At 44.5% G+C, this 26,755-nt stretch overlaps 1 protein-coding gene across 1 annotated transcript in view; it reads right to left on the bottom strand.

The window, feature by feature from the left end:
* The window catches only part of VAT1L (vesicle amine transport 1-like), a 146,215-nt gene that overhangs the window by 47,381 nt on the left and 72,079 nt on the right, over nucleotides 1–26,755 (bottom strand). The window contains exons 5-7 of the mRNA XM_006754446.2: nucleotides 25,749–25,852; nucleotides 23,598–23,653; nucleotides 19,565–19,759 (exon numbers count right to left, since the gene is read on the bottom strand). Coding sequence (XP_006754509.1) covers nucleotides 19,565–19,759; nucleotides 23,598–23,653; nucleotides 25,749–25,852 — 355 coding nt within the window. The remainder of the gene's footprint in view (nucleotides 1–19,564; nucleotides 19,760–23,597; nucleotides 23,654–25,748; nucleotides 25,853–26,755) is intronic.

Raw genomic sequence — 26,755 nt, 5'->3', positions numbered from 1 at the left:
AGCAGGAAAGGAGATAATGGCTCAGAGAGACTCACTCACTTGTCCAAGATTATGCATCTGGTTGATGGAGGAAATGGGATTTGACCCAAATCAATGAAACTCTGAATCTTTCCAAGCCTGTATATTGCCTCTGCCTTTCAACCCCATCCTGCCAGATGACCTTCCCCTCCCACCTCCTGAGGGTGGCTCCTGCTAGAATACTTCAGGCTCTTGGAAGAATCCAGTTGGAAACCACTTATCTTAGCAGTAGCTGCCTTCCACAACACATCCTTTCCTCATTCGCTAAATTCTCTCTAGCTGCCTCACCCATCCTCCCTCTGATTACTGCACACAGACATTCTGGCATACAAGCCTGCATCCCAGGCTCTGCATTGAGAAGATCCCAGCCTATGACATCCTCTGAGTCCTTGGACACCTGCCTATCAATCATATGACTGTCCTGCCGTGATACCCACAGGGTTAAGTAGGGAGTGGCCCTGTGATAGAGAACCAGGTCAAGTGCTGCCTCCTTTATAAAGCCTTGCCTTGTTCCGCCAGACCTAGTCATGCTTTGTTTCCAAGGGAACTACTTTGTGCTGGAATTCATGTATTTACACCAATCAGATCATTGCCCTCCAGACTGTGGACACTAAGGCAGTGGGATGTTGTCCTCACCTTACAATAGTGGTTCTCAACCTTCCTAATGCCGCAACCCTTTAATACAGTTCCTCATGTTGTGGTGACCCCCAACCATAAAATTATTTTCGTTGCTACTTCATAACTGTAACTTTGCTACTGTTATGGATCGAAATGTAAACATCTGATATGCAGGATGTATTTTCATTGTTACAAATTGAACATAGTTAAAGCATAGTGATTAATCACAAAAACAATATGTAATTATATATGTGTTTTCCAATGGTCTTAGGTGACCCCTGTGAAAGGGTCGTTCGACCCCCAAAGGGGTTGCGACCCACAGGTTGAGAACCGCTGCCTTACAACATGCCTTAGCACAGTCTAGGCAGCAATATGAATTTTGAAGAGCAAATAAAGAAAGCACTTTAAAGAATTGTTTAGTACATCTGGGAAGAGCCATTCATTCAACATCCATTGCTGGGGGAAGATGGTGAAGTAATTTCCTGTTTGCCAAGGCCATCCAAAAACCACAGAGTGATGGTGAGAGGAAACTCCAACAAGAACAGGCAAGGAAAAGAAAAAACTTAAACCTGTAATAAATATAAGCCAGAACCTCCTAGACCCAACAAAATGTTTGGAACGTCAATGAGGAGCAGTAGCCACTGCTATTGACGAATTTTTAATGACTATTTTTTAAAAGGCATGTTTTTCAACACTGCAGATCCCTAATAAGCTTATAAACACTTTAGGGAAGGCACAAACATGGGTGATGAAAGTTATAAAGGGTGAGTCATATTTGCAAAGCATCAAGGAAAGATCCTGTAACACAACAAACCTAAATTGCATCTAATGATATAAACAGAAAATAATGGTGCGGGAAAGCCTGCCCGCCTAGAAAAGAGAACAAAGGAAGTCAACCTCTGAATCACAGGACAGCAGAGGACGCTGAAAATGGCAGCCAGGTGGAAACAGAAGCAGGAAAACACTATAAACATCGACCTGAGCTGGGAAGTGCTCTCAGCAGGGGTCGCAGGGACTGCTCAGTGTTTGCTCTCTGAGGCTTCCTCCAGGGAAATCGGAACAAAGCTCTTTGTCAAATTTTTAAACGCGAAAAATAAGGTTAGCATTTTGGCAAAGAGCCAAAGGCAGTGAGCATAACAGCAGGTGTCTCCTCTCTGTTGTTGCTTTTGCTCTTTTGATTCTGCTTCATATTCTCTTCTGCCTTAAAGATGGTGAAGCATGACAACACACTTAATGCTGCTTGGGGAAAATCATTTCAAGATCTAGAGCACCTAACTATTCAATCGTCTTTATAAGTTGCCAACAGGAGGTGAACAAATTAAAGCCCAGTACCTTGAATGGTAAGGGGATGGTTTACAAGTGTCTTCCATAGCCACATAACCATTCAAGGAGAATTGAATTCCCCTATTTGCCATCAGTATTTCTAATGACCCTCTCCCTCTTATTAAGCTTGCAACACTGTATTTTAATCATGTTTTCATGTCTATTTTGGCGCTTTGCTTTTCTGTCTCTCTAGGGCAGCGGTTCTCAACCTGTGGGTTGCGACCCCTTTGGTGGTCGAACGACCCTTTCACAGGGGTCGCCTAAGACCATCGAAAAACACACATATAATTACATATTGTTTTTGTGATTAATCACTATGCTTTCATTATGTTCAGTTTGTAACAATGAAAATACATCCTGCATATCAGGTATTTACATTACGATTCATAACAGTAGCAAAATTACAGTTATGAAGTAGCACCGAAAATAATTTTATGGTTGGGGGTCACCACAACATGAGGAACTGTATTAAAGGGTCCTGGCATTAGGAAGGTTGAGAACCACTGCTCTAGGGCCTACTGCTGGTCTTGGTAAATAATAGATGCTCAATAAATGCAAGTTAGTTTACCAATGAATTGAAAACTATTACATGCAAACTGAAAAAAAAAACTTTTCTTAAATTAAAAAGTGGGTCAAGGAAAGAATCCATATGCAGCCCAAACAATATTGAAAGCATACTTCTTCACCTAAAATTCTTACATCAGAAAGAAAAGAAAAGAAGGATTATTTTAAGTCTTTCTAGGACATTTAGGAAGTATTGTGGGCTAAATGTTTATTTTCCCCCAAAATTCATATGTTGAAGCCCTCATCCCCAATGGCCCAAAGCAAACTCCTCTATTTTGCTGTGACCCCATGTCCCTCGTTAAACAAGCATAACACACTCCTCATGCACTCACACATGCTCATGAGCAGACCTGACACTGACAGGTATACCTGTGGGCAGGCAGGGGAGGAGGGGATGTGTAGGAATAAAGCCAGAAACGAAGTACATTAACACAATTAACAGTAGTTTTGTTTAGGGTGGCACATTTATGGCTGCTCTTTTTTTTTTCTATTTTTAAAATCTTGTATATTGTGGTTATATGATATTTATATAATTTATTCTTTAAATTGCAAGAAAGAAAGTGTGCTGGGGACAAAGGCAAAACAAAAACATAAGCAAAGTACACACATACTCACAAACACAGGTGAGCTCCAGAATAAGAAACTTGGCTTGGATTCCTGGTTCTACCACCAGGTACAAATGACCCCAGCCCCTCATTTTAAATATCTGTACAACAGGCACAATGCCACCTGTTCTACCTATCTTTGTGGGTTTGCTATGAGGCTTGATTCCCGCAAGGCAAGTAAAATGCTGTGCAAATAGAAGGTGTATGGTGGGGGTGAACCTCTGTGAATTGTCACCACTATACTTCCCAGCACAGGCCTACATTCAGTGGCTGGGATGGTAAAGATGATCATTTGGAGCATGTCCAATTGCCACACAATAAAAATGCCATAAAATATGAACCCAACTAGTTTGTAATTTGTAGATACTGGGGTAAGATAGAAAGGAAGGTGATGAAATTCATATACTGGCCTTGGATTCAAGGGAATTTGTGCTGCCACTTAGAGACCTGTGTCTTGGAGGAGGCATCTGCTCTCCTTGTCTCAGTCTTCTCATAAGTACACCAACCCCAGAGGGTGGCGGTGAGCATCACACGGCTGTCAGCTTGGTCACCACATCCCTATCCTCTCCCTGTTGGTGTTTGTTGAGCAAACTCGCGGAATGGTACTGTGTGTGAATGTGCTCGGGGAGCTGGGGCAGTGACACGTGTTTGGGAGGATATGTGGGGAGAGAGAAAAACTGAAATTGTATTAAGCACCCACTCAGGCATTTCTGTGCAGTATTCATGTTAACAGTTCACACATGGCATGCAACAGACTTTAAAACGGGCAGGAATAGCAAGGCTTATCGGCCCCATTTTATAGATGCAGAAAATAGGGCCCGAGATGCAGAGTCACCTTCCTGCAATCATAGAAGTTAGGAACTGATGAACCACAGTCTTCTTCTCCTGAACCAGGAAGCCTGCAATCAGGGAGATGCGGCAGCAGAGTGAAGGGCCTGGGACCAGGCCATTCCCACCCCTGGAGAGGGTTGAAGCCTTGGTTACAAGCACGGCTTCAGAAGAGAGCCAGCCTGAGAGTCCAGTTTGGCTCCACCACTTCTTTGGCTGTGTGACCTTGTCCAGGCCCCTTAACTTTCTCTCTGAGCCTCAGTCTCCTCACCTGTTAAATGGGGAAATATTAGTAGTTCCTTACAGGATTGCGTGATGAGCCAGGGCATGCAAAGCGCTCAGGACAGTGCCTGGCTCAGTGTAAACACTAAAGTGTCGCCACTCCTGTTACTTTGTCCCTTGTCCAGGGCTCCACAAGCAGCTGGTCATTTAGAGTTCATTCAATGACTAACCAGAGCATGGCACTTTCCTGGCAGCACCTCCCAAAACAAGCTAGCAGTTTAGTAATCAGGCAGTTTTAGTGGTTAGTAAGCAAGGAGCTGGTTGGAGGATGGGGGGATCCAAACACCAGCATGTGTTTATCATTTGTGCTGCTCAGAGCTTCTGTTCCACCAAGCAGCTCCCGCAAATGTCTTTGGACATGAATGCAAGCATACGGCAGGAGCACCAGCAGCCTGTTTGCATCTTGGCAGTGGCAGATGAGGGAGGACACCAGCCCTGGGTGGTTTAACTGCAAGAGGATAGAGTTATCCCTACTCCTTCCAAGAGGGCCACCGAGGCTGACGTGACTGTGTGCCCACATGGCCTCGTGGTGTTCTCACAGCAATCGCAGCGAGTGGGCCCTGCCGTTATCCCAGTTAAGAGAACGGTAATAGGTGTCCGAGAACTCACAGCTACAAGTGGAACAGCGGTTCTCAACCTGTGGGTCGCGACCCCTTTGGCAGTCGAACGACCCCTTCACAGGGGTCGCCTAAGACCATCCTGCATATCAGATATTTACATTACGATTCGTAACAGAAGCAACATTACAGTTAGGAAGTAGCAACGAAAATAATTTTATGGTTGGGTCACAACATGAGGAACTGTATTTAAAGGACCAGAAGGTTGAGAACCACTGAAGTGGAGGATGAAGGACCTGAACTATTCTAGAGCCTGTCTGTCCCTTTCATCCTTATGCTAATTTTTGTCTCCTCAGCTCTTACAAAATATTTTTTCCAATTTGATCTTATCTGGCTCACCACTTGTTAGGGAATGAATTGTGTTCTCCACATCCCCTTTCTCCAGCAAATTCACAGGTTGAAAGTCCTAACCCCCAGAGCCTTAGGATGTGACCTTACTTGGAAATAAGATCCTTGCAGATGTAGTTAGTTAAGATGAGGGGACACTAGATTGGAAAGGCCCCTAAGGGCATATGACTGTGCCCTCATAACAAGGGGTCATTTGGAGACAAACTCATGCAGACAGAGGTCGGGTGATGCAGCTACAAGCCAAAGAACACCAAATGGCCAGCAACCCCCCAGAAGCTGGGTCAGAGGCATGGAACAGATCCTTCTCCCACAGCCCTCATGGGAACCAACCCTGCCAACACTTTGATTTCGCACTTCTGGCCTCCAGACTGTGAGGCCATAAATTTCTGTTGTTTAAAACTATTCAATTTGAGGAACATTATTAGGGCAGCCCCAGGAAACTCATGCACAACTTCTCTGATAAATGGGGTGCTTTGTTCCCGCTTCCTAGGCGAGGGAAAGGAGGCGCAGAGGAATGAAGTGCTAGTAGCCACACAGCCAAGAAGCAGGAGGGTGAAGAATCCAACGTGTGGGTCTCCTGCTCAAATGCTTATCACGTTGATGGGAGCTGCTGCTTCAATATGCGTCCTGCTGGCAGAGTGGCTTACGGCTTATAAGAGTTCAACGCATGTAGACTCGATTGCACAATAACCATGAGGTCCTTTGCAGTAACGGGACGTGAGGGGCACCATTTCCAGTGGAGGAAAGTGAGGCTGAGGGAGGAACGCGGGTATGCCTTGTACTTGTGCATCCTCTGATTTAAATGTATGTTCTAATGTCCAAGTGACCTTGGTCAGCAGCACAGCTATTCCTCCTATCTAAGGTCCAGAGAAAAGGTCAGAATCTGTGATGAACACATCAGCACAGATACCTCGGAAAATATTGGAAACCGGTTTTACTGCTGCCACCTTGCAAGTAAGACATACAGAGTGATTCTGACACGGACTTGGAAGGCCAACAGAAGTGAAGAGGCATTTCCAGCCTTTGGAAGCAGTAGAGTCTCACCTGGGTCTTTTAAAATCACACCCAAGAGCAGCCCGCATCCACTGTCTGGCTCACAAGGAAATCCAATTTTGTGAAATATTTTTAACCAAATGACAGGAGGGAAGGCAAGAGCGATCATTTTCTTCAAAACAGAAATGTGTTCAGAGCTGACCTTCCAGACTGTGAATAAGGAGTGCTGAGCTGTGAATAAACCTAATCCTGCAGCTCACTGTGGTTTCTGGTGGAGATGAGGTTATCTGGTTAGGGCCTGGATGGCAGATGCTGCACCAGACTGGTGCCCTGAGGCCCCAGAAATCTTTTGCATGACGCATGTCTTTCCTCCCGCTTGCTGTCTTGCCTGAGGTCCTGACCCCAAAGACCTCAACTCTGGAGTGAGTGGAGGGGGCGGGGATGCATTTGCAATGCACTGAAAGAATCATAGCTGTCCAGTATGAGGCCAAGCAACTTTTGTACATCTAATTCCTGTAGACATTTAATTCCTCCATTTAGGAACGGATGGAAGGTACCGTTGCTTTTCCATTTTCACAGGTAACTGTACATGAACATGTCAATGAGAGAGGCAAGTCCCTGGGACCCCAAACCAGAGTTTGTAACCTGGGGTTGGGGTCATGGGAAGATGGGAGGATGTTGGGGGTGTTTCTGCAGAGGAGCCAACACGATCTCTGACTTCTGAGAAGAGAGCAGGGATTTTTCAGGAGGACAAGGATGAGGAAGGCAGAATGGATGGAGATAATAGCATGAATAAAGGCGAGGAGGCAATAGCAGCTCAGGTTGCTGAAGAACCACAATGTTCCAATGGGGCTGGAGTGATGGGTGCTAGTATAGCTGAGCCATTGGTGGTGACTTTAACCTTACTGATTCCTCTCCTCCCCGATCAAGGCCTGCTGTCCCTGTGTTCAGCCAGATGCACCTTTTTTCTCCTCTACCTCTCACTCTCTCTCTAGATTCCGGGCTTTTGCCCAGGTGGTGACGCAGGCCTACATCACAGCCCCTCCAACTCGCACCCATCAGCCTGCACTTCCTGCTTGTGTCATTGTCTAGCTGTTCAATTCTGCCACCCTGGCTGCTCCTTGAGCTCAGACCCAGGCCTTCTCACTTGCTAGTGTGTCTTCAAAGTCCAGCCTCTGCCAATATCTGTTCAATTGCTGCTACCACAAACCATCACAAACTTAGTAGTTTAACACAACACAAATGTATTCTCTCAGTTCTGCAGATCGGAAACTTGAAATGGGTCTTGGGTTTAAAACCAAGGTGTGGGCGGGGCGGGTTCCTTCCCAGGCTCCAGGGGAGGATCTGTTTCCTTGCCCTTTCTTGCATCCCTTGGCTGGTGGCCCTGCACCACATCACCTTTCTTCCCTCTGTGTCCTCTGTCACATCACCGCTCTGACTCTGACTCTCCTGTCTCCCCCTTATAAGGACTCTGGTATTACATCCAGCTCACCCAAATAACCCACAGTAATATCATTTTATAGGCCTAAGTTAATCACATTTGCAAGGTTCTTTTTTCATGTAAGGTAACATGTTCAAAGATTTCAAGGATTAAGGATGTGGGCATCTGGAGGGCCACCATTCAGCCTCCCATAGATGGAGAAGTGGTACCCGAGCTGTGCCTCAATTTTTCTGATATGCCGGATAGATCAGAGCAGGGGTGAGGGCAGATGTGCCACAGGGTTTGGGGACACGATGGTGCTAATATGTTTGACCTGCAGAAAAGATACTGACTTGGGTATGCAGGGAGAGTGTGTGTGGAAATTGGGACTGTGTGCATGGGCTGGGGTGGGGGGTGATTATGTTGAACTGAAAAATCTAGTATTCCACTTGAGAAAAAGGGTATATGCAGCAAAGGAAAAAAGAAATGAGGGACATAAAGCAAACATAGCCATCACTTCTGGACCCTCAGTTTCCTCATCTGAAAACTGGGAGAATGGACCAGGCTGAGCAAATGGTTTTACAAGGCCATGTAGCTTAAATATTAGTGAGAAATGAGGCCAGCCACCTGGACTTTGCAAGTTGTACTTTCTCCCCATCTCCCAAGTCCTGTTATCCCAACAATAAACAGCATCCCTCTCTTTCTTCCTCTCTCTTTTTCTTTCTGTATACAACAGTTTTATTGAGATATAATTGCAGACCATGCAATTCACTCATTCAAAGTATGCAGTGCAATAATTTTTACTAGATTCACAGAGTTATGCAACAATCACCATCACTAATTTTAGAACAGTTTTATGCCTCTGTAAAGAACAGTCTACCCATTAGAAGCCCCTTCCAATTTCTCCCCAACCCCCACTCTCCCATCCCTAGGCAACCACTAATCTACTTTCCAAACAGCCCTTCTCTGAACACTGCTCCTCTGGCTAGCTTCCAGGCCTTTGTTGTGCTCAGGGCTGAAAGAGAGACTTATGGTGGCTGTCAGCCTTCCCTACCCCTGCATCCCCTACCTCACCCTCTGCATTCAGACTTCTGCCCTCAACATTCTACTGAAAGCACCTTCTGAAAGGTCACCAATTACCCTCAGGCCAAATCCAAAGGCTGTTCTTCTATGTGCTTCCTGACTGGTCAGCAGCAGCCAACACTAAGACCTGTCACATAGTCACAGAGGTCCCCTCACCACTGACCTCTTTGTGAATGCCTCATCTTTTGCCTGTTGTGTGAAGTGTGGGGGATGCTAGGGTTCTGGCCTTAATGCTCTTCCTTCTGCAGTAAAGAAGTTAATGCCCATGGCATGCACTCAAGAGCCAGCCTGTCTTGGTCTGAATGCCAGCTTTGCCATGCACCAGCTGGGTGACCTGTAGCAACTTACTTCACCTTACTATGTCTATTTCCTTATATATATCACAGCAGTACCCACCACGTGGGATTATCATGGGGAGAAAATGAGTTAATTAAGGGAAACTGCCTGGAAAAGTACTTGGCACATGCTATACTAAGTGTTTGCTAATATAATTAGTTTGCTTATTGTTTTGTTCAAAGAGTTTATTCACTGTTACTTTTTCTAACAACTTCTATGCATTAGATTTCTCTGGGGTTCAAATTTCCATTAAATGACATTATAAGCAGGGACTCTGGGCAAGTACAATTTCCCTAAAGCCTCATTTTTGTGACCTGTAAGATGGGGATAATAGTAGCTGGGTTTTAGGGTTGTTGGAGTATATAATACATGCAAAACACATAGAGCAATGACTGGCTCAGAGTACACCCTCTGGAAGTGCCAGTAGTGGTAGTAATTATCCCAACCTCTTCTCTCACCTCAGTGCGACTGTGGCTCTGGATTGCCTGCATGTTCTACCATAACCTTAAACTCACATCTCAGCTCGTCAACCTCTTCACGGCAGCTCCTAGCACTGTTAACTGAAATGGTATTGCTGACACCCCATTCCCACTCTCCCAGGTTGCAAGACCATTGGTCATCTCTGTCTCTTTCTTTGCCTTTGCCCTTTATTTCCAATGACTCAGATTTGCTTGTTCCCTCCCATTCTACTTCCCCCACTTCAGTCAGGGGCTTACCTACAGTCATGTCTAAAATCTGCAGTGGGCTCCTGTCCAGACTAGCTGGCCCCAGTTTATTCTCCAAATCAACATGCATGCGATACAGCACACATTGCCTGCTTTTGTGGTGATTCTTTAGAAAGACTCTCCCCTCCCCCAACCGTGTCTCAGAAGGATCCTCCAAATCTTGAAAGAAAGTCTATGCCAGCCAGTTGCCTCCTGCCATCATTAAGTGGAACTTTCCACAGTTTCTCCTTGAGTCTTTGCCTCGTAGTTTGGGTTTGGGCCTCTGTTTCAGATGCTTGGCTTCATCTTCTCTTCACTTCCCAGCCTGGTGTTAGAGTTGAAGCTTATAGCTTTTTTTAAAAACTGATGATCACAAACCCACTCAGCCCTGTCTCTTAGATCACTGCACCCTCCCTCTTGCTAGTTCAACATTAATCTTCCTTTGATCAAGTAACCCTCTGGTGCTGAGACAGATAAGGGTCCCTTTCAAGCTCAGCCTCACATTATTTTTCCTTTCATTCATTCTTTTAGACAGACTTATCTCTATATGAGTTTTGTGATGGCATAGAATGAAAGACACACATAATTAAACTGCAATTATTAACATGAAGGCAAAAATGCAGTGGACACATAATGAGGAATTAGGGACACTTAAATGATGGACTGCCTTTGGGCAATGAACTCCACTGCAGCCAAGGCAAAGAGAGATATACAGGGATGGGCATAATTAACATAATTTACGTGATTATGCCAGATTGCTGGCAAGGCACATTTTCTCCTACCTTCAAACAGAAGGATGACATCATCTTATAAACCAGCTCCAATGGAATATCTTCAGTGATAGGTACATACGTTTTTCCATCTCTGCACAGTCCAGTTGGGTAGCCACTAGCCACATGTGGCTTCTCACACTTGAGAAGTGCCTGGTACAACTAAGGAACTAAATTTTTAATTTGACTTAATTTAAATGTAAATAGCAATTTGTGGTGGCTGATGGTATCATTGTAGAGAGCATAGTCATAGACCTTTATGTAAGTAACCAGAGGCCCAGTGACGAAATTCGTGCAGGGGATGGGGTTGTGTCCCTCAGCATGGCCTGCAACGACACCAGTGTCCCTTGCCCCGGCCTCTGGCCAGAGGCCCCTCCCCTCTCTCTGTGTGGCCGAGGGAGCAGACACTGGGCTCGTGTTACCGGGGCACCACGGCGAGCATCCCCTCCTGGCCACTATGGGCACCGCCATCTTTGTCGAAGAGTGATGGCTAATTTGCATATTACTCTTTTATTAGATAGGATGTTGTAAAATGCTATAGGTAATGTTTTTCATTGAAGATTTTAAAACTTCCAAGATCTCTGTGCAACCCTCTATCAGTTTTCTAGGGCTGCCATAAAAAAATAACACAGACTGGCTGGCTTAAACTATAGAAATGCATTTTCTCACAGTTCTAGTGGCTAGAAGTCCCAGATCTAGGGGCCAGCTGTATTGGTTTCATTCTGGGGTCTCTCTCCTGGGCTTGCAGATGGCCATCTTTTCTCTGCGTGTTCATTCCTGGTGCCTCTAGGTGTCCTAATCTCCTCTTCTTATAAGTAAACCAGTCAGCGTACCCAAAGGCCTCATTTTAACTTAATTAACCTCTTAAAAGGCCCTATCTGCAAATACAGTCATATTCTGACATACAGGGGGTTAGGGCTTCAACATATGAATTTGGGGAGGACATACTTCAGCTCATTACAGAGCTCTCTGTGTACTATTACATGGCAGATGGCAAAATACATTTTTAATCAGAGGCCACAGCTCTATAGCCCAGGTGTATATCTTTCTAGTGTTATACTTGGGACCAGATGGGCTTCAGGAGTTGAGAAAATCACATGGTATGTGTTGCTCAGGCCACGCTGTAACAGCAAGCTCCTCACTCAGAATGTTGACTTGAACTTCCCTGCCTGGCAGCGAAGGCCAAGATTTGACTCTGTTGACCCAACCAATCTTATTTCCTCTCCTCCTGAGACAGCAACCTCTGCTTTGCTTAGTGTAGACCTCTCAACCCCACCTACCCCATACTCCCTCCTACTTCTGTGATTCATGTAACACCTTGTTTTTTAACCTCAACATCATGCAGAGAATTTAAATCCTTCTAATCTAAAACAGGCCCATCTCATTCTTAAAACCATCTCTGAACATTCATTCTTCCTTAACAGCATTCTCTCTCATTTCTGAATCCACTTGTACTTGAACCCCACACCCCAGGATCAAACCCTAAGTTATTCTTTGTTTTGTAATTGTCTCAAAAAATGGAATCATAAACTCAAAGGTTAGGGGACACATGGTCTATCCCTTCTGTAGACTTGACATCCTAAAATAGACTTGACATCCTCCTAGCACATAGTAGGTATTTAGTGGCTATCACTGCTTCTTGGTTTACAATTGTGGTTTCATACCTTTCCCACCTCTGAACTCTTTGGAGAGATTTACTTTTTTCCAACTTAATGTACAGCTGCACATGTAATATTTGGAGGCAAACGTGAGATGCAGTGTATCCACTCTGCTTTGTGTATTAAATTTAAAGTAATGTCAGAGACAGATGGCTAAAAAGAAACCCAAATCATCTGTGATGTTATTAAATCTAGTCTGAGAGCTCAGAGAGCCCAAGAAAATTTTCTTTGAATCCCTATGGGATTTATATTCCATAGATGAAATTATAGAGCCAGCCTGAAAAGCAATTTTGTGAAATCATTTATCAAAGGGGAGGGGAATGGGATTATTAAAGTCCTCCTTCTGAGGTTCCCAAGTAATAAGCATGCTCTGCTCTCTTCAAGCCCAGAAGAGCTGCGTGGGCTTGATAAATAGCTGAGTTCAGCCCAACTGGAGCTCTCAACAGATGTCTGTTAATACCAAGAAAAGGGCCCTCAGAAAGTTGGTGGGTGTTGTGATGAGTGCCTGTGGATGTTTTTGTTGGCAAACAGGTAGCAGCCGTCTGTCTCCCCTCTGTGGATGACTAGCTTGCTATGGGCTCTTACACTTCCTTTGTTTTCCTGATGACTGTCTTAACCAATACGGCTTTTTAAAAGACAGTGGTTCTCAACTAGGGGCAATTTTGACAATGTCTGGAGATATTTTTGATTGTCACAGATACTGGCATCTAGTGAGTAGAGGGCCAGAGATGCTGCTAAACATGCTACAATGCACCAGGCAGTTCCCCACCTCACCCAACCCTCTGCCACCGCCAAAGGATTATTCAGTCAAAATGTCAACTGTGCCCAAGTTGTCTTACAGTAATATCTTATTTTAGAAATAGAGGCCTGGTGCATGAAATTCGTGCACTGGGGGGTGTCCCTCAGCCTGGCCTGCACCCTCCTGCAGTCCGGGATCCCTCACTCCTTACTGCCTGCCTGCTCACTGCTCCTTACCGCTCGGCTCACTGCTTCTTAGCACTGCCTCAGAGGCGGGAGAAGCTCCCACCATCACTTCTGGCTGAGCAGTGCTCCTCCTGTGGGAACCCTCAGTCGCTGCTCCTTAGCACTGCCGCAGAGGCAGGAGAAGCTCCCACCATCACTTCTGACTGAGCAGTGCTCCTCCTGGGGGAACCCACTGACCACCAGAGGGCAGCTTCTCTGCTGAGCATCTGCCCCCTGGTGGTCAGTGTGCATCATAGCGACCCGTCGTTCTGGTCATTCTGCCGTAATGGTCGCTTAGGCTTTTATTATATAGACTAGTGGCCACAGGAGCTGGTGGGAACCGCGCCACTTCTGTGGGAGCCGGCAGGAGCCACACCCGCTTCCACAGGAGGGAGGCGGGAGCTGCTGCCTGTGGGAGGGAGGCAAGAGGTCCCACTGAGCCACGGGACCCAGAGTCAAGTCCCCACCCACCCGTGCTCACCTCGCCGCACACACAGTCCGCCCACCCGCACGCTCTATGCACCTCCTGGTGACCAGTTGTGGTCGTGATGCAGTACGGGACCCAGAGTCAAGTCCCCACCCACCCGTGTTCACCTCGCCGCACACGCGGTCCGCCCACCCGCGCGCTCTATGCACCTCCTGGTGACCGGTTGTGGTCGTGATGCAGCGTCATGACCACAGGCCTTTTAGGATATATAGATAGCTTGTACATTCATTCATCCATTCAAAAATGTTTATTGTTAAACATGGAAAATCTCCAAATAGCCATATTTCTGTGTGTTGGTGGATTCATTAATTTGCTCGTGTAATGCAAGTTTACTATTCTCTACTCCATTCCAGGCACTGCATCTTGAACATCATAGCCAGGGTCTCTCCTCATCTAGGGTTTATATTCTAGTGAAAGGGAGACAAGAGTCTAAACAAGTTGACAAATAAATGAACAGGATCATTTCAACTAGTGATGAATACAATGGAAGCTATCACACAAGGTAAAGGGACAGATGATGACCCAGGCAGGGGTGGCTGTGTGGGATGCTCCTTTCGGGAGGGGGGTTTGGGAAAGCTTCACTAGGTAGGTCTCACTGAAGCTGAAACAATGTTTGGAAGGAAGCTCTGAAAATCTGGAGGAGGAATGTTCAAAAGAGAGGAAGCAACAGGTTCAACAGTGCAAGACAGGAAAAGCTTGAGTGGGTTCAAGCACCAGGGACATAAAAGCCACTGAAGATTGGATGTAGGAGGCGAGGTGAACAGTGTGAGGTTAATGAGAGGTCAGGAGTTTAGACGGGGCAGGCCTGGATTCCAGGTGACATGGGAAGCCATGGAGGGTTTTAAGCAGGACAGACATGATCTAGGCTAGGTAGTGATAAGTTCACTCGGGCCACTGGGTACAGAATGCCCTAAACAGGGAAAAGATGGAAGTGTGGGACTGATCAGGAGTTCCTTACAAGATGAGTCCTAGCTTAGGCTACATGGGTGCCATCAGAAGAGATGAAAGGGAGTGCATGAATTTGGAAGCATTTGCAATAAAGTCCTGGAGTTGTGTATGATCCATTATTCAGTCAGCTATCAGCCTCAGATTTCCCATCTCTATTTCGTGTGGGTCCTGAGAAGCTTTGCTCTGCATCCTTGGTCCATCCAGCTCTTGAGCCAATCCTGACTTAGCTCCAGCGTGCATGGAGCTGCACACTCCCCTAGCTGCCTTGTCTGTGCCCAGCTGTTCCTAGTCAGACCCTCTCTAATGAGAGCTGAGCTTAGAGTGGTGCCCCCTTCCCATTTCTGAGCTGAATTGAGATCTCCTTTGAATATCATCAGACTTCTGCAATTGGAGCCTAATAATTTTTACTTCTTCCCTTGGGATCATGGTGTAGGACCTCCTAACCCTGACATTTTAGTGGCCTCCCATGGGGCTTAGAGTGAGATCTAGATTTCTATGTGGCCCCTGATGACTTGTTCATCCAGGCTCTCCTTGAGCCATTCCCTCCTTTGGTCACATCAATACAGGAAACTGTTCTCTGGAATCCATCATGATCTTTCTTTCTTCATCCCTTTGCTCTTGAGGGTCTCTCTACCTTGCACGCTCTTCTGGGTTTAGTGGCCTCCCATGGGGCTTAGAGTGAGATCTAGATTTCTATGTGGCCCCTGATGACTTGTTCATCCAGGCTCTCCTTGAGCCATTCCCTCCTTTGGTCACATCAATACAGGAAACTGTTCTCTGGAATCCATCATGATCTTTCTTTCTTCATCCCTTTGCTCTTGAGGGTCTCTCTGCCTTGCATACTCTTCTGGGTTTTGTTTGTTTTGTTTTGTTTTGCCTATTTCATATCCTATGACATCTAACCTTTCTTCTCTAAAGTCATTCTACAGCATACATTCTCAGTGGGAGTGATCCCATCCCCAAAGGGGTAAAAATTGGATTTTGGAGAATGAAAAATATCTTATTCTTTTCATGTATAAAGCACAGATACACATACAGGACATAAACAGATAGATAGATAGATAGATAGACAGACAGACAGACAAATATAGGGCACATAGTAGTTATTCAATACATATTTGATAATTCAGTTACCATTGTGACCAGGATTGATGTCAAGTATCAGAACAAGGAACCATTGGGTCAACAGGATCTTAGATTTCAACCTCTGCTTAAATGCTACCAGTTTTGTTGGATCTCTGTTTGGCATTGGATCTAAGTTTAAGCCCCCTTTTTTGCCCCATGGTCAAGTTAATCCCTTATCTCTGGTCTTGACTATTTCCAGTTTTCTCTCGTTCCTGACCACTGAGAATCTGGTAATGGTTTCATCCAGCTGTACTCTATAGTACTGAGATATCATAGTGAATACCATATGGATTAAAATAAATCTCTTTTCAAGAAAAGCACAATGAAAGGCTAACAATCTTAGAAATTACACAGCAGAAGGAATGAACAATTATCTGATTTGATTTAGCAATAAAATGAATCACAGTGAGCATCTGTAATAGAAAAAAGACAGGAAGGAAGCAAACCTAAATGCTAACAATGTTATCCATTTCTGGAACGTGGACTTGCAGTTAGTTCATTTTCTCCTTATGCTTTTGGTTAATTTAGGAGTTTTCTAAAACAAGCATGTATGTCTTTTATCATAAGGGACAAGGGTTTTGGTGGTTGGGTTTTTAAAGACTATTCACAATGCTGCAGAATTAGAGAGGTATTGTGGTGCATGGATCCCAGGATCAATCCTATTTGATTATACAATGATCCCCACAAAGGGTTTCAGAGTAATTTCTGTGTTTAGGGAAGCCAGAGGATTTGGCCAACCACTTTCATTAGGCAACAGGTAACTGCTGTGACTGGCTTCCCAAATATCTAAAACTTTCCTTGTCCTGAAGGACTTTCTAGACCTTACCTCCTCCTCGCTCATCTCACCTGAGCCCAAACAACCAGTCACACTTCATTATCCGTAAAGATAACATTAGGGGTTCTTAATTTTTTCATGATCAAGGAATGGTTTTAAAATACTGGAACTTTGGGTAGATCAATTAATGAAAACAGTCCAACAGTAGATTCAACAATTCATCAATAATGACAATGCCCATTGTGACAGCTAACAATGTCTCACAAGGGCCCCAAGCATCAGGCTTAGCACACAAATCATTTCAATTCTGAGCCATGACTTTGATCTTTTATATACCCACAAGGTGACAATGGAAATGATGCTGCAACAAAATATATGCTCTCTTGTACACAAGATGAATCATGTACATAAATTAAAATTTGGTGGCTTACCTGGAAAGGTTTATGGTACAAATGGTATGGTGAGGCCTGTGGTTTAAGAACTACTAGGGCAGCGGTTCTCAACCTATGGGCTGCGACCCCTTTGGCAGTCGAACGACCCTTTCATAGGGGTCGCCTAAGACCATCCTGCATATCAGATATTTACATTACGATTCATAACAGTAGCAACATTACAGTTATGAAGTAGCAACGACAATGATTTATGGTTGGGGCACAACATGAGGAACTGTAGTTAAAGGGCCAGAAGGTTGAGAACCACTGTCCTAAGGGGAAGAGAGGATTGAAGATGGCAGTGTTGTAGGTGGATGTTACACTCAAATTACAACTAAAATATAGATAGAGCAAGCAACCTGAGTAACCAACTGAAGACTAGCTGAAGAGAAGTCTCATAACCAAGGATTTACAGAAGCCACAACGAGACTAGTAGGAAGGGCAGAGATGCAAGAAGGGCTGGCCCCCAATCCTACTGGCAGCAGCTAAGATTCCGGAGGGACATCTCAGTTGCGGGGGTTTCCTCCTAAGAAGTGTGGGGTCTAAACCCCAAGTGAGGCTCCCCAGCTCAGAGCACCAGAGCCAGGAAGAGGTGCACACATAATATCTGGGGCTGAAAACCAGCAAGGGCCCCAGGCTGGTTTGGCTTAGTGGATAGGGTGTCAGCCTATGGTCAAGGGCACATGCCGGATTGCAGGCTTGATCCCTATGGGGGGCACGCAGGAGGCAGCCAATCAGTGATTTCATCATTGATGTTTCTATCTCTCTCCCTCTCCCTTCCTCTCTGAAAGCAATAAAAATATGTAAAAGTCTTTTTAAAAAGAAAAGAAAAAGAAAACCAGGGATTCTGTCCACCAACGAGAAAGAGAGAGAGAGTCTACTATAGACACAGGTGCCCTCTAAAGGGCCAGTGCACAAAAATCTCATTTGCAGCCACTCATCCTGGGCTCCAGTGGAGGGAGGGCAGAGCGGACTAGAGTAGTGTAAGAAGAGACTAGAGTTTGTGGCTCTGGGGAGAGAGCTGAAGGGACAGCCACCAAGATCCCTGTGCTGAGTCCCTCTTTCACACCACAGACGCCATCTTTCTTGAGAGGAGCACTCCCCTCCCTAGGGCATCAGCCTGTAGAAAAGCAATAGCCCCACCCTCTGGACTTCCTGTTGTCACCGCCTTTGAAGCTTGTACCCTGCTGAGGAGTCAGCTGCTTGGGCAGGGGTGTAGAGGTGAGGGCATTCAGAAGGTGTCAGTGATTGCGTTATATGGCTTTGTGGCAGGGGCCATTCCCACCATATTCCTGTGAACCTGACTGGCACCTCTCTCTCACAGGAGATCCATTCTCTCCACTCTCCAGACTTTGGTGGCTCCACCCTATAGAGTCCTGGTGGCTCTGTTCTGCTGAGATCTGGGCAGTAAAATGGAACTGCCTTATGACTTAGAGATTCCACTTCTGGGAATATATCCAGCTAAATCCAAAACACTAATTCAAAAGAATATATGACTCCTATGTCCATTGCAGTGTTATTTACAATAGCCAAAGTTTAGACATCATCCCTGGGCCCATTAGTTGATGAGTGGATAAAAAAGGTGTGGTACATTTACACACTGGAATACTATTCAGCCGTATAAAGGAAGACAGTCTTACCTTTTGTGATAGCATGAATGGACCTGAAGAGTATTATGCTAAATGAAATAAGCCAGTCAGAGAAAGACAAATACCATATGATTTCATTTATATGTGGAATCTAATGAACAAAATAAACTAGAAAACAAAATAGAAACAGACTCATAATATAGAGATCAGATTGGCAGCTGTCAGAGGGGGTTGAGGTTGGGGGCTGCGTGAAAAAGGTGAAGCGATTAAACAAAAAGAAAAACAGCAAACTCGTAGACACAGCCAACAGTATGATGCTTACCAGAGGGAAAGCGGGGGTGGAGGTAGGAGAGCATAAAGAAGAGATAAATGGTGATGAAAGGAGACTTGAGTTGTGGTGGTGAATAAAAAGGAAGGAACTCCTACCATTTGCAACAGCATGGATAGATCTGGAGAGCATTATGCTAAGTGAAATAAGCCAGTCAGACAAAGACAAATACCATATGATTTCACTTATATGTGGAATCTAATGAACAAAATAAACTAGCAAACAAAATAGAAACACACTCATTATTATAGAGAACAGATTGACAGCTGTCAGAGGGGGCTGAGATTAAGGGGGCTGCGTGAAAAAGGTGAAGAGATTAAGCAAAAAGAAAAAAAAACAACCTCATTGACACAGACAACAGTATGATGATTACCAGAGGGAAAGCGGGGGTGGAGGTAGGAGAGCATAAAGAAGAGATAAATGGTGATGAAAGGAGACTTGAGTTGGGGTGGTGAAAACACAATTCAACACAGAGATGATATGTTATAGAATTGTACACATGAAACCTGTATAATTTTATTAGCCAATGTCAACCTAATAAATTAAATTAAAAAAAAAACACAACCACTAGAGAATTTAAAATATTTTTTATATTCAAAGCACCGTACTATGGGACAATGACTTTAGGACCATCATGTAAAACAAACAAACCTAGAGAAAAATTATTTAGTGGAAAAAAAAATGTATTTGGCTGCCCAAACCTGTCTGGACTAAAAAGAGACTATTTGCTGGGGGGAAACACCATTCTTACCTCCTCCAGGGCCCACAGCGAGTCCACAGTGGGCTTGATCTTCTTCTGGGTGTAGAGCCCTAGGAGTTTGTCCACCACTCCTCGAATGAGGCCTGCGCGGCCCTGTTTGAAGAGCAGATTTAAAAGGGAAAACCCTGCGATGACTTTGTTCTCTTCATATAGCTTGATGGGGTTCACTTTCTCCACCTGCCACCACTGGAAAGAGAGAAGGTGCCAGGTTACAAGGACTCGTTCTCAGCGAAACAGGGCTGCAGTGGGCCCGGTTCTAGCTGGCTGAGAGGTAGATCTGGTTGGTATGTGTGTGGTTTCCTTAATCTTTATTGTTGTAAGTGTTACAGATGTCCCCCTTTTTTCTCATTGACTCCCTTCCACACACACCCCCGCCCCAGGTCTTCACCACACTCTTGTCTGTGTCCATGGGTTATGCATATATGCATACAAGTTCTTTGGTTAATATCTCACCACCCACCCCATCTTCCCCTGCGATTTGTCAGTCTGCTCCATGCTCCTGTGTCTCTGGATCTGTTTTGTTCATGAGTTTATTTTGTTCATTAGATTCTACATATGAGGTTGGTGGGTTTTTTTGTTTTTATTTTAAGCATCTATTTGTTGAGTGCGTGGATAACTACAGACAGTGGTGCTTATAAGAAGAGCTCAGGATCAAGGTGGGAGAGAGCCCTTTAAAATGAGCCACTAGGCCACATGTAGTTGGAATGTGAAAGAATATGGTTAGGATTTATAGCTCTGGAGTTGAATCCTGGCTATACAGCTTGCTCCCTGTTATTCTCCATGCTTCATTTTTCTCAGCTACATACAGTGGCAGGGTATTGCCTCTGATATTCCCTGGGAGAATTCAGTGTAAAGCACTTGGCTTTGTGAATGGTGATGGTGGTAAGGGGTTGTTGAAGGGAGGGGTGGATGAAGGGAGTGAGGTGGCATAGAGGTTTACAAAGTGTGCTGGGGACACCGTAGGGGTGATGACATTGACTGCAGGTGCAGCTTTCCTGGGGGAGTAACGATAAGGCTGGAGGGGTGACTGGAAATGCATCAGAGAAGGAAGAGTAAGAAAGTGACATGCAGGAAGAAGGAACAGTGGACTGAGGGATAAAAAAAACATAGTGTTGGGGCTAAGACAGTGGCTCTCAACTGTGGGCAGTTTGGCCCCTGAGGGAACATTGGTAATATTTAGGGACACTTTTATTGTGATGACTGGTTCTACTGGCCTCCAGTATATAGATGCCAGGGATGTTGTTAAACAGGATAGCACCTTGCAACAAGGAATGGTTCACCCCAAAGTGTCAAAAGCACTAAAGATGAGAAACCCTGGATTAAAGTCCTCTGTGAGAATACACATAACTGGCAAATATGGCTGCCTATCTCCCAGTCAGACATGAAAATAAGCAAGCCATCCATTAACAAACTACAGAAATGGTTATCCCACTGCTTTGTTCTGATTTAATTGTGTTTACTTTGGTGCCGGTTTGAATTTAGAAATTCAACTTCCAGTTTCTTGAGGGCTCTGAGAAATGAGATGGTTACTCTCAGTTTAATATTGAAGACAAAGAGGAATGTGCCGGGCACTTATGAGCATTTATAATATCAGTGTTATCGCTCTGTTTACATTATGCCTCTTTCCAGGATTGAAGAGGCTCAAAAAAGGTCTGATTTTTTTTTTAAAGTGAGAAAATCATATTGTTAGGAAAATAAGTGGGAGAAAGACAGGCGTATATAGGGATAAGTTTCATGCATAATATTCTTTACCAAAGTACATTCCCAAGGACCTGAGGGCCAGCTCCAGGAGAACCATGTATTTGACCATGGGTTACTTATCGAAAAAAAGCAAAAGACACCATCAATGACTTGATTTGCACTACATCTGCAATGCCTTAATAAATATTTGTGAAATGAATCCTTGCTGTTTCTACAATTGCTGTACAGTTGTGGTTGAGTTCTAGAGCCAAATGCCTGGTTTCAAATCCTAGTTCCTCCACTTACTAGCTGTGCAACCTTAAGCAAGTCACTTAACCTCTCTGTGTGCAGTTTCCTTGTGGTTCCTCATGGGGTCATCTTGAGGAGTAAATGTGTTAATGCATACAAAGTGCTTAGTGTCTGACACACACTAGGTGCTCTATAAATATGAACTAGCTTTATTATCACCGAATGTTGGAAGGAATGGTTCTGATTTAGTGAACAGGAATTCTGAATTTAGCGTCAGACTGCTCTGTAAATGCTAACTTCACCTATTATTAGCATAATCATTATGGTCTGAAAGGAAATGGCATGCTTGACAAAGAGTGTGCACAAGCTCTGTGGGAGTGTTAAGGTAGAACGTAATTAAGATAGCTGAGTGAAAAACTCCGGTGTGATTACAAACATGCTTTCATTTCTAAGCCTCTCTTGAATGTATAGAAAAAAAAATCCCTTCTAGAATCTTCCAGAACAAAGGTATCATTCCACTCCTTGGCATGCCCTATTTTCAATTTGCTTCTAAATGACCAGTTGACATTGTGCCAGGCCTCTGAAAGGGAAGCCTTCTTGCTTGACCTCCAGCTAGTAGTGTTCTGATAACCGCCACCCTTGGTTTGGGCAGGAAAATCTCAACCTGCATCCTGGCTGTGTTTTTGTGTGCGCCTTCATCGAACCTGGGTACCCTGCAATTATTTCATTAAAACTGTGTGTTGTGATTGTGCATTTGGGGAAGAAATGGAAAACACTTACTACAATTGTATGTAATTTGGGACCGATTTGGTTACCCTCAGCAGGCTGTCAACATTACGGTAATTACTGCCATAGCAACAAAGCAGCTGTGAGTGACACAAAGCCTGTCTCCAAGGGACATGCTCCAGAAAGCATCCTTCATTAGACTCTTCCTGCTCCCAGTTTATTCTGTAGCTGAACTTTAAAGTTCAAATGCAAACAGAGACCCTTTAATTCTAATTTCATGGGGCAGGAAGTAGTAATCATTCCAGAATCAGGGCATGTTGGGGATGAAACCTCCGGCAGCCAGTGTTGCCACTTAAATGGCATATGAATCCTCTGTAGCCACACTTAGAATGAATCCAAACCCCTTGCCACAGCTTTACCTGACCATCTATTCAAAACGCCTCTAGCCCACCCTGCGGTTTTCTATTTCAGCACCTGCTTTCATTTCTTCAGAGCTTTTATGACCATTTGCAGTCATGTTATTTATATGTTTTACTTATTTCAGTTGTTTTTCTCATGAGAATGTAAGAGTCACAAGGGCCTCAGATGCCCCTATCTCACTTGATGTTACACCCAGTGCCTGGCTCAGAGCTGCAAATAGCAGGTGCTCAGAAGATGCTTGCAAAGTAAGGGAAACAAAATAAGGGAAACGTCACGGAAACTGGGAGGAGAGGACAACAGCAAGGTCTTTTGAGAAGCAGCAACCCCCTGTTGCCAGGGGGAAAGTCACCCAAGTGTAGCTCTAGGTGGGAATGTAGGTCTGAGTAGGAGCACAATGGGTTGGGTGAATGCCCAGGAATATGGCTTTTCCACTGCAGACAAAGTCACCACTGTCTTCAGAGCATGCTTATCTAAGTCAATGGTTCATAAACTTGCCTAGGTCTAAAACTCACCCCAGGAGCTTGCTCAAAAGGATCCCATTTATACCTCCAACCCGTAAAATTAGGATTCAGAGAAATCTCAAGTACCCACAGAAAGCTGGTCAGGAAGTTTATTTGCTTTCCATGAAGGACATAAAATGCACTATTGGTTTCTTTTCAACCAACGATTAAAAATATCAACACATAAGCAATCGTATTGAAATCAAAATAAAGCTTTCTGGAGTTTCACATACATGCCCCCACTCCCTGCTGACTTGTTTAGACAAAATTAGCCCAAGTCACCGTGAGTGTGTAGTGAGCAAGGTGGGAAGGCAGGCTGCACTAAAGATGAATAATGCAGGTGAAGGACAACAAAGGTTTAGGTTATGAGGTCAATGTCCTTAGATGTGAGAGCTCACAACATGCAAACCACTGCCCACCGTAGTACATTACCGTGTGTGGGTACTTACTGATTTTGCAAAGCTAAAGAAGCTCTTGGTCTCTCCAGTCACCATGTTGGATGAACCTGAAAATGGAAGATTCCCAAATCAAGTGACAGCTAATAAAAACCAACATGCCTTGTTAGGGCAGCTGTTCAGCCCAGAACTGTCCGGAGCTTGAGTCCGCCTGGGGAAATGGGACTAATGGAGGGGGTAGGCTGTGACAAGGTGCCTTGATGTGAACCAAGTTACACTGGATCAAAGAGGAAGTAACATCTCTCAAGGTGACCATGCCATTACTGTGGAAAGTTGGGCATGTGCCAACATTCCAACAAAATGACGAGTTGCTGAAATGTCTGGTTGGTTTCCATTCTTTGAGACTGAGAAATGGACTCCTTTGTGGCTTGAAGTTGGCTCCTCGGCAAGTGAGGGGCTTGGGGCTTTGCCTTGGGCGGGGCACATAGGGGTAGGAAGAGACTGGCTGAGCCAGAATTTAGGTGGATGGATAAACTGTCCCACAGAGGAGCAGATGAGAGAGGAACTGGCCCAGCAGCCACGGAAATAGTGTGGCCGATGCCTTAGCTCCAGAGACATCTGGGCAGAAAGGTGAAAAACCACTTGAGATAAATGGCATGTGAAACTGAGATTTGCTCCCTGTTATTCTCCATGCTTCAGGGAAGACGGGAAAGCACTATTAGAGGGAAGACGGTGAAGTTGGGAAAGATTCCCTAAGATGCTCTTACAGAGAAAAGACTGCTGTGGGTTCCCAGAGGGGGTAAATGAGAGAGCTCTTAAACCTTCAGATACCATATGGGGGCCTTTTCAAGGAGTTTTCTCTCTTGTCCCCATAGAACTGAGAGTAAATTCTTTTCACTGAACTGTTATTAATGAAATATCAATATATATTTTAAGCTTAGCTATTTGGCCTGGTTAAACTGGTTGACAGCTAATCACTGCTTCTAATTTTATGTGGTGACTACCACCAGGCATCATTGCACTGGGCTTCAACTACTTAGTAATCAAGTAGTCAATGGAATGAATTAGACACTACAATACAGTTGGGTTGTATTCCATGAAATATATGAAACTGGGGCAAAAATAGAATTGGTAAATAAGTAAAACATGCAAAAACTGTCCATCTGCATTTGACTCACATGTGAGTCACACCATGTGAGTCGTACCCAATATCCCTCCATTGTGCATTGATGCTCAGTGCTTCTCTTATCAATAGTAATCATTTAAAAATTTCATGTCCACCTCTAAGGGCTTTTAAATATGTGGCCACTGTTGAAAATACCAAAACACACCAGCAATGGAAAGCTTATTCCCTCTTTTTCATAATGACTGGATGACAACAAAAAGATGCTTGCATATTTATACCTCTTTTAAGTGTCTCAGCGAATAGCAAGGAAACTGTATTTTTTTTTCTAAGTTATACAGAACTGAGGCTCAATTTTCTGTTGTACGTAAAGGCTACAGATGTACCAAAAAATTCAAATGTTGGATAACCCAGTATCATTTGGCTTTGGAATGTAACTTCTAGCTTCAGGTATGCTTTTCTGGCTTTGTGGAGACTAATGTTTAAATTGCTTTGAAAGAAGAGAAGAAGAAGAGAGAAGGGGCTCTGGGGGTCTCACTCTGCTAGAGAAAACCTGCTCCCTATTTTCTTTCATAAATCCTCCCAGACGCGAGATGCAGACGCAGGTCCGTTCCCTGTCGACCCAGGGCTTCTGTCTTGATTGGGACATACAAGGGTAGTTTAGAGGAAGAAGAGTCTGTTGGGTTTTGTTTGTTTGTAATTTCATCTCTAATACTGAAGAACTGGAAGAACTGCCTTTAAAACCCCGATATAGCAGCCACTCCTCTCCATCCTACTGTGGGTCCTTCCTTGGTTTCCCACTTTCTGTGGGTCCCATCTCAATGACTACATTGGTTTAGCTTGGCTTGATCTCTTTTGGAATAAGAAGTATTCCTGGGAGTAACAGGGCAGTAGGTACATATAGACGGGATATCATTGAAAACAACTAATGCCAATAGCAATATTTTGGGACACATCAAAAAAGCAAACACCCCAACCTCTTTGCCCTAACATAGCAACACATTTCATTTTTTAGAGCCTTTGTCTGTAAGCACTTGAGCAGTGTTCAGTGAGCATGTCCCCCGCTACTGTTCAGCACTCACCATATAAAATGTAGGTCCCCAGGGGTTTGAGAAGGCTGAGACCTTTTCCGGTGTTGTCCCCACAGAGGCAATCCAAAACAATGTCCACTCCTTCCGCAGAGATTCTAAATGGCGAGGACACAAAGGACAATACCGTAACCTGTCAGGGACCAAACTGTCGATCCCTTTCCCTTCCTGTGTCATACTGTTTATTCCCAGAATCAGGAAGATCTAGAGCTCTTGGGAATAGCAATAAATAAAGCAGAAGCCCAGGAAACTCATTTATCCTCCTAAGTCCAGCTATACAATTTCATAAAACTGGAGGCAGCCAAGAATCTGGCTGTTGGCTGATACAGAGAACCAGCCTGGACTAGAGAATGAGCATGAACATCACGGTCAGAGAGTCTACATTGTATCTAGCTGCCTCCCTCAGCTTTCCTGTGCCTTAGCTTTCTCCTTTGTAAAGTGGAGCTGGCATGTTTCTTTGTGCTAAAAATGAAATGAGGTGACCAATGAAATGCTCGGCCCATTGCCAGCCACATAACAATCACCCCATAAGTCAGTCAGTCAACAGTTCATATTTGTGGAGCTTGAGTTATGTGCCATGCCCTGTCCAAGGTGCTGGAGATAGAGTGGTGAACAAAACTATGTTCTCTGTTTTCCTGGGGCTTCTGGTCTCGGAGGGATTGGCTGTCTTCCCTCTCCACCTCTCTCTTTAGTGAAGCTATAAAAATCATGTTAATTTAATTTGCAAACTTCCATTTGTCCAATCTCCAGGTTCAATCTAAAACATAGTCTTAAAGGAAGAGGATTAAAAGGAGAGGATCTTCCTATAGCAGTAGAAGGTTCCAGACCTGGGAGAATCTGCCATTGTACTCTATTAGGCAGTACTCTGTTAGGAAGAAGGCCCCTTCTTCCATTCATTTATTTATACCTTTACCGATTCACTCACTCACACATGCATTTAACAAACATCTACTGGGCGCCCACTAATAGGAGATAGCTGCAGGAGGGAACTGAAGATTGTA

Source organism: Myotis davidii, unplaced genomic scaffold, assembly GCF_000327345.1.
Source record: "Myotis davidii unplaced genomic scaffold, ASM32734v1 scaffold391, whole genome shotgun sequence".
Classification (NCBI taxonomy): domain Eukaryota; kingdom Metazoa; phylum Chordata; class Mammalia; order Chiroptera; family Vespertilionidae; genus Myotis; species Myotis davidii.
This window is presented reverse-complemented; position numbering and strand designations above follow the sequence as displayed.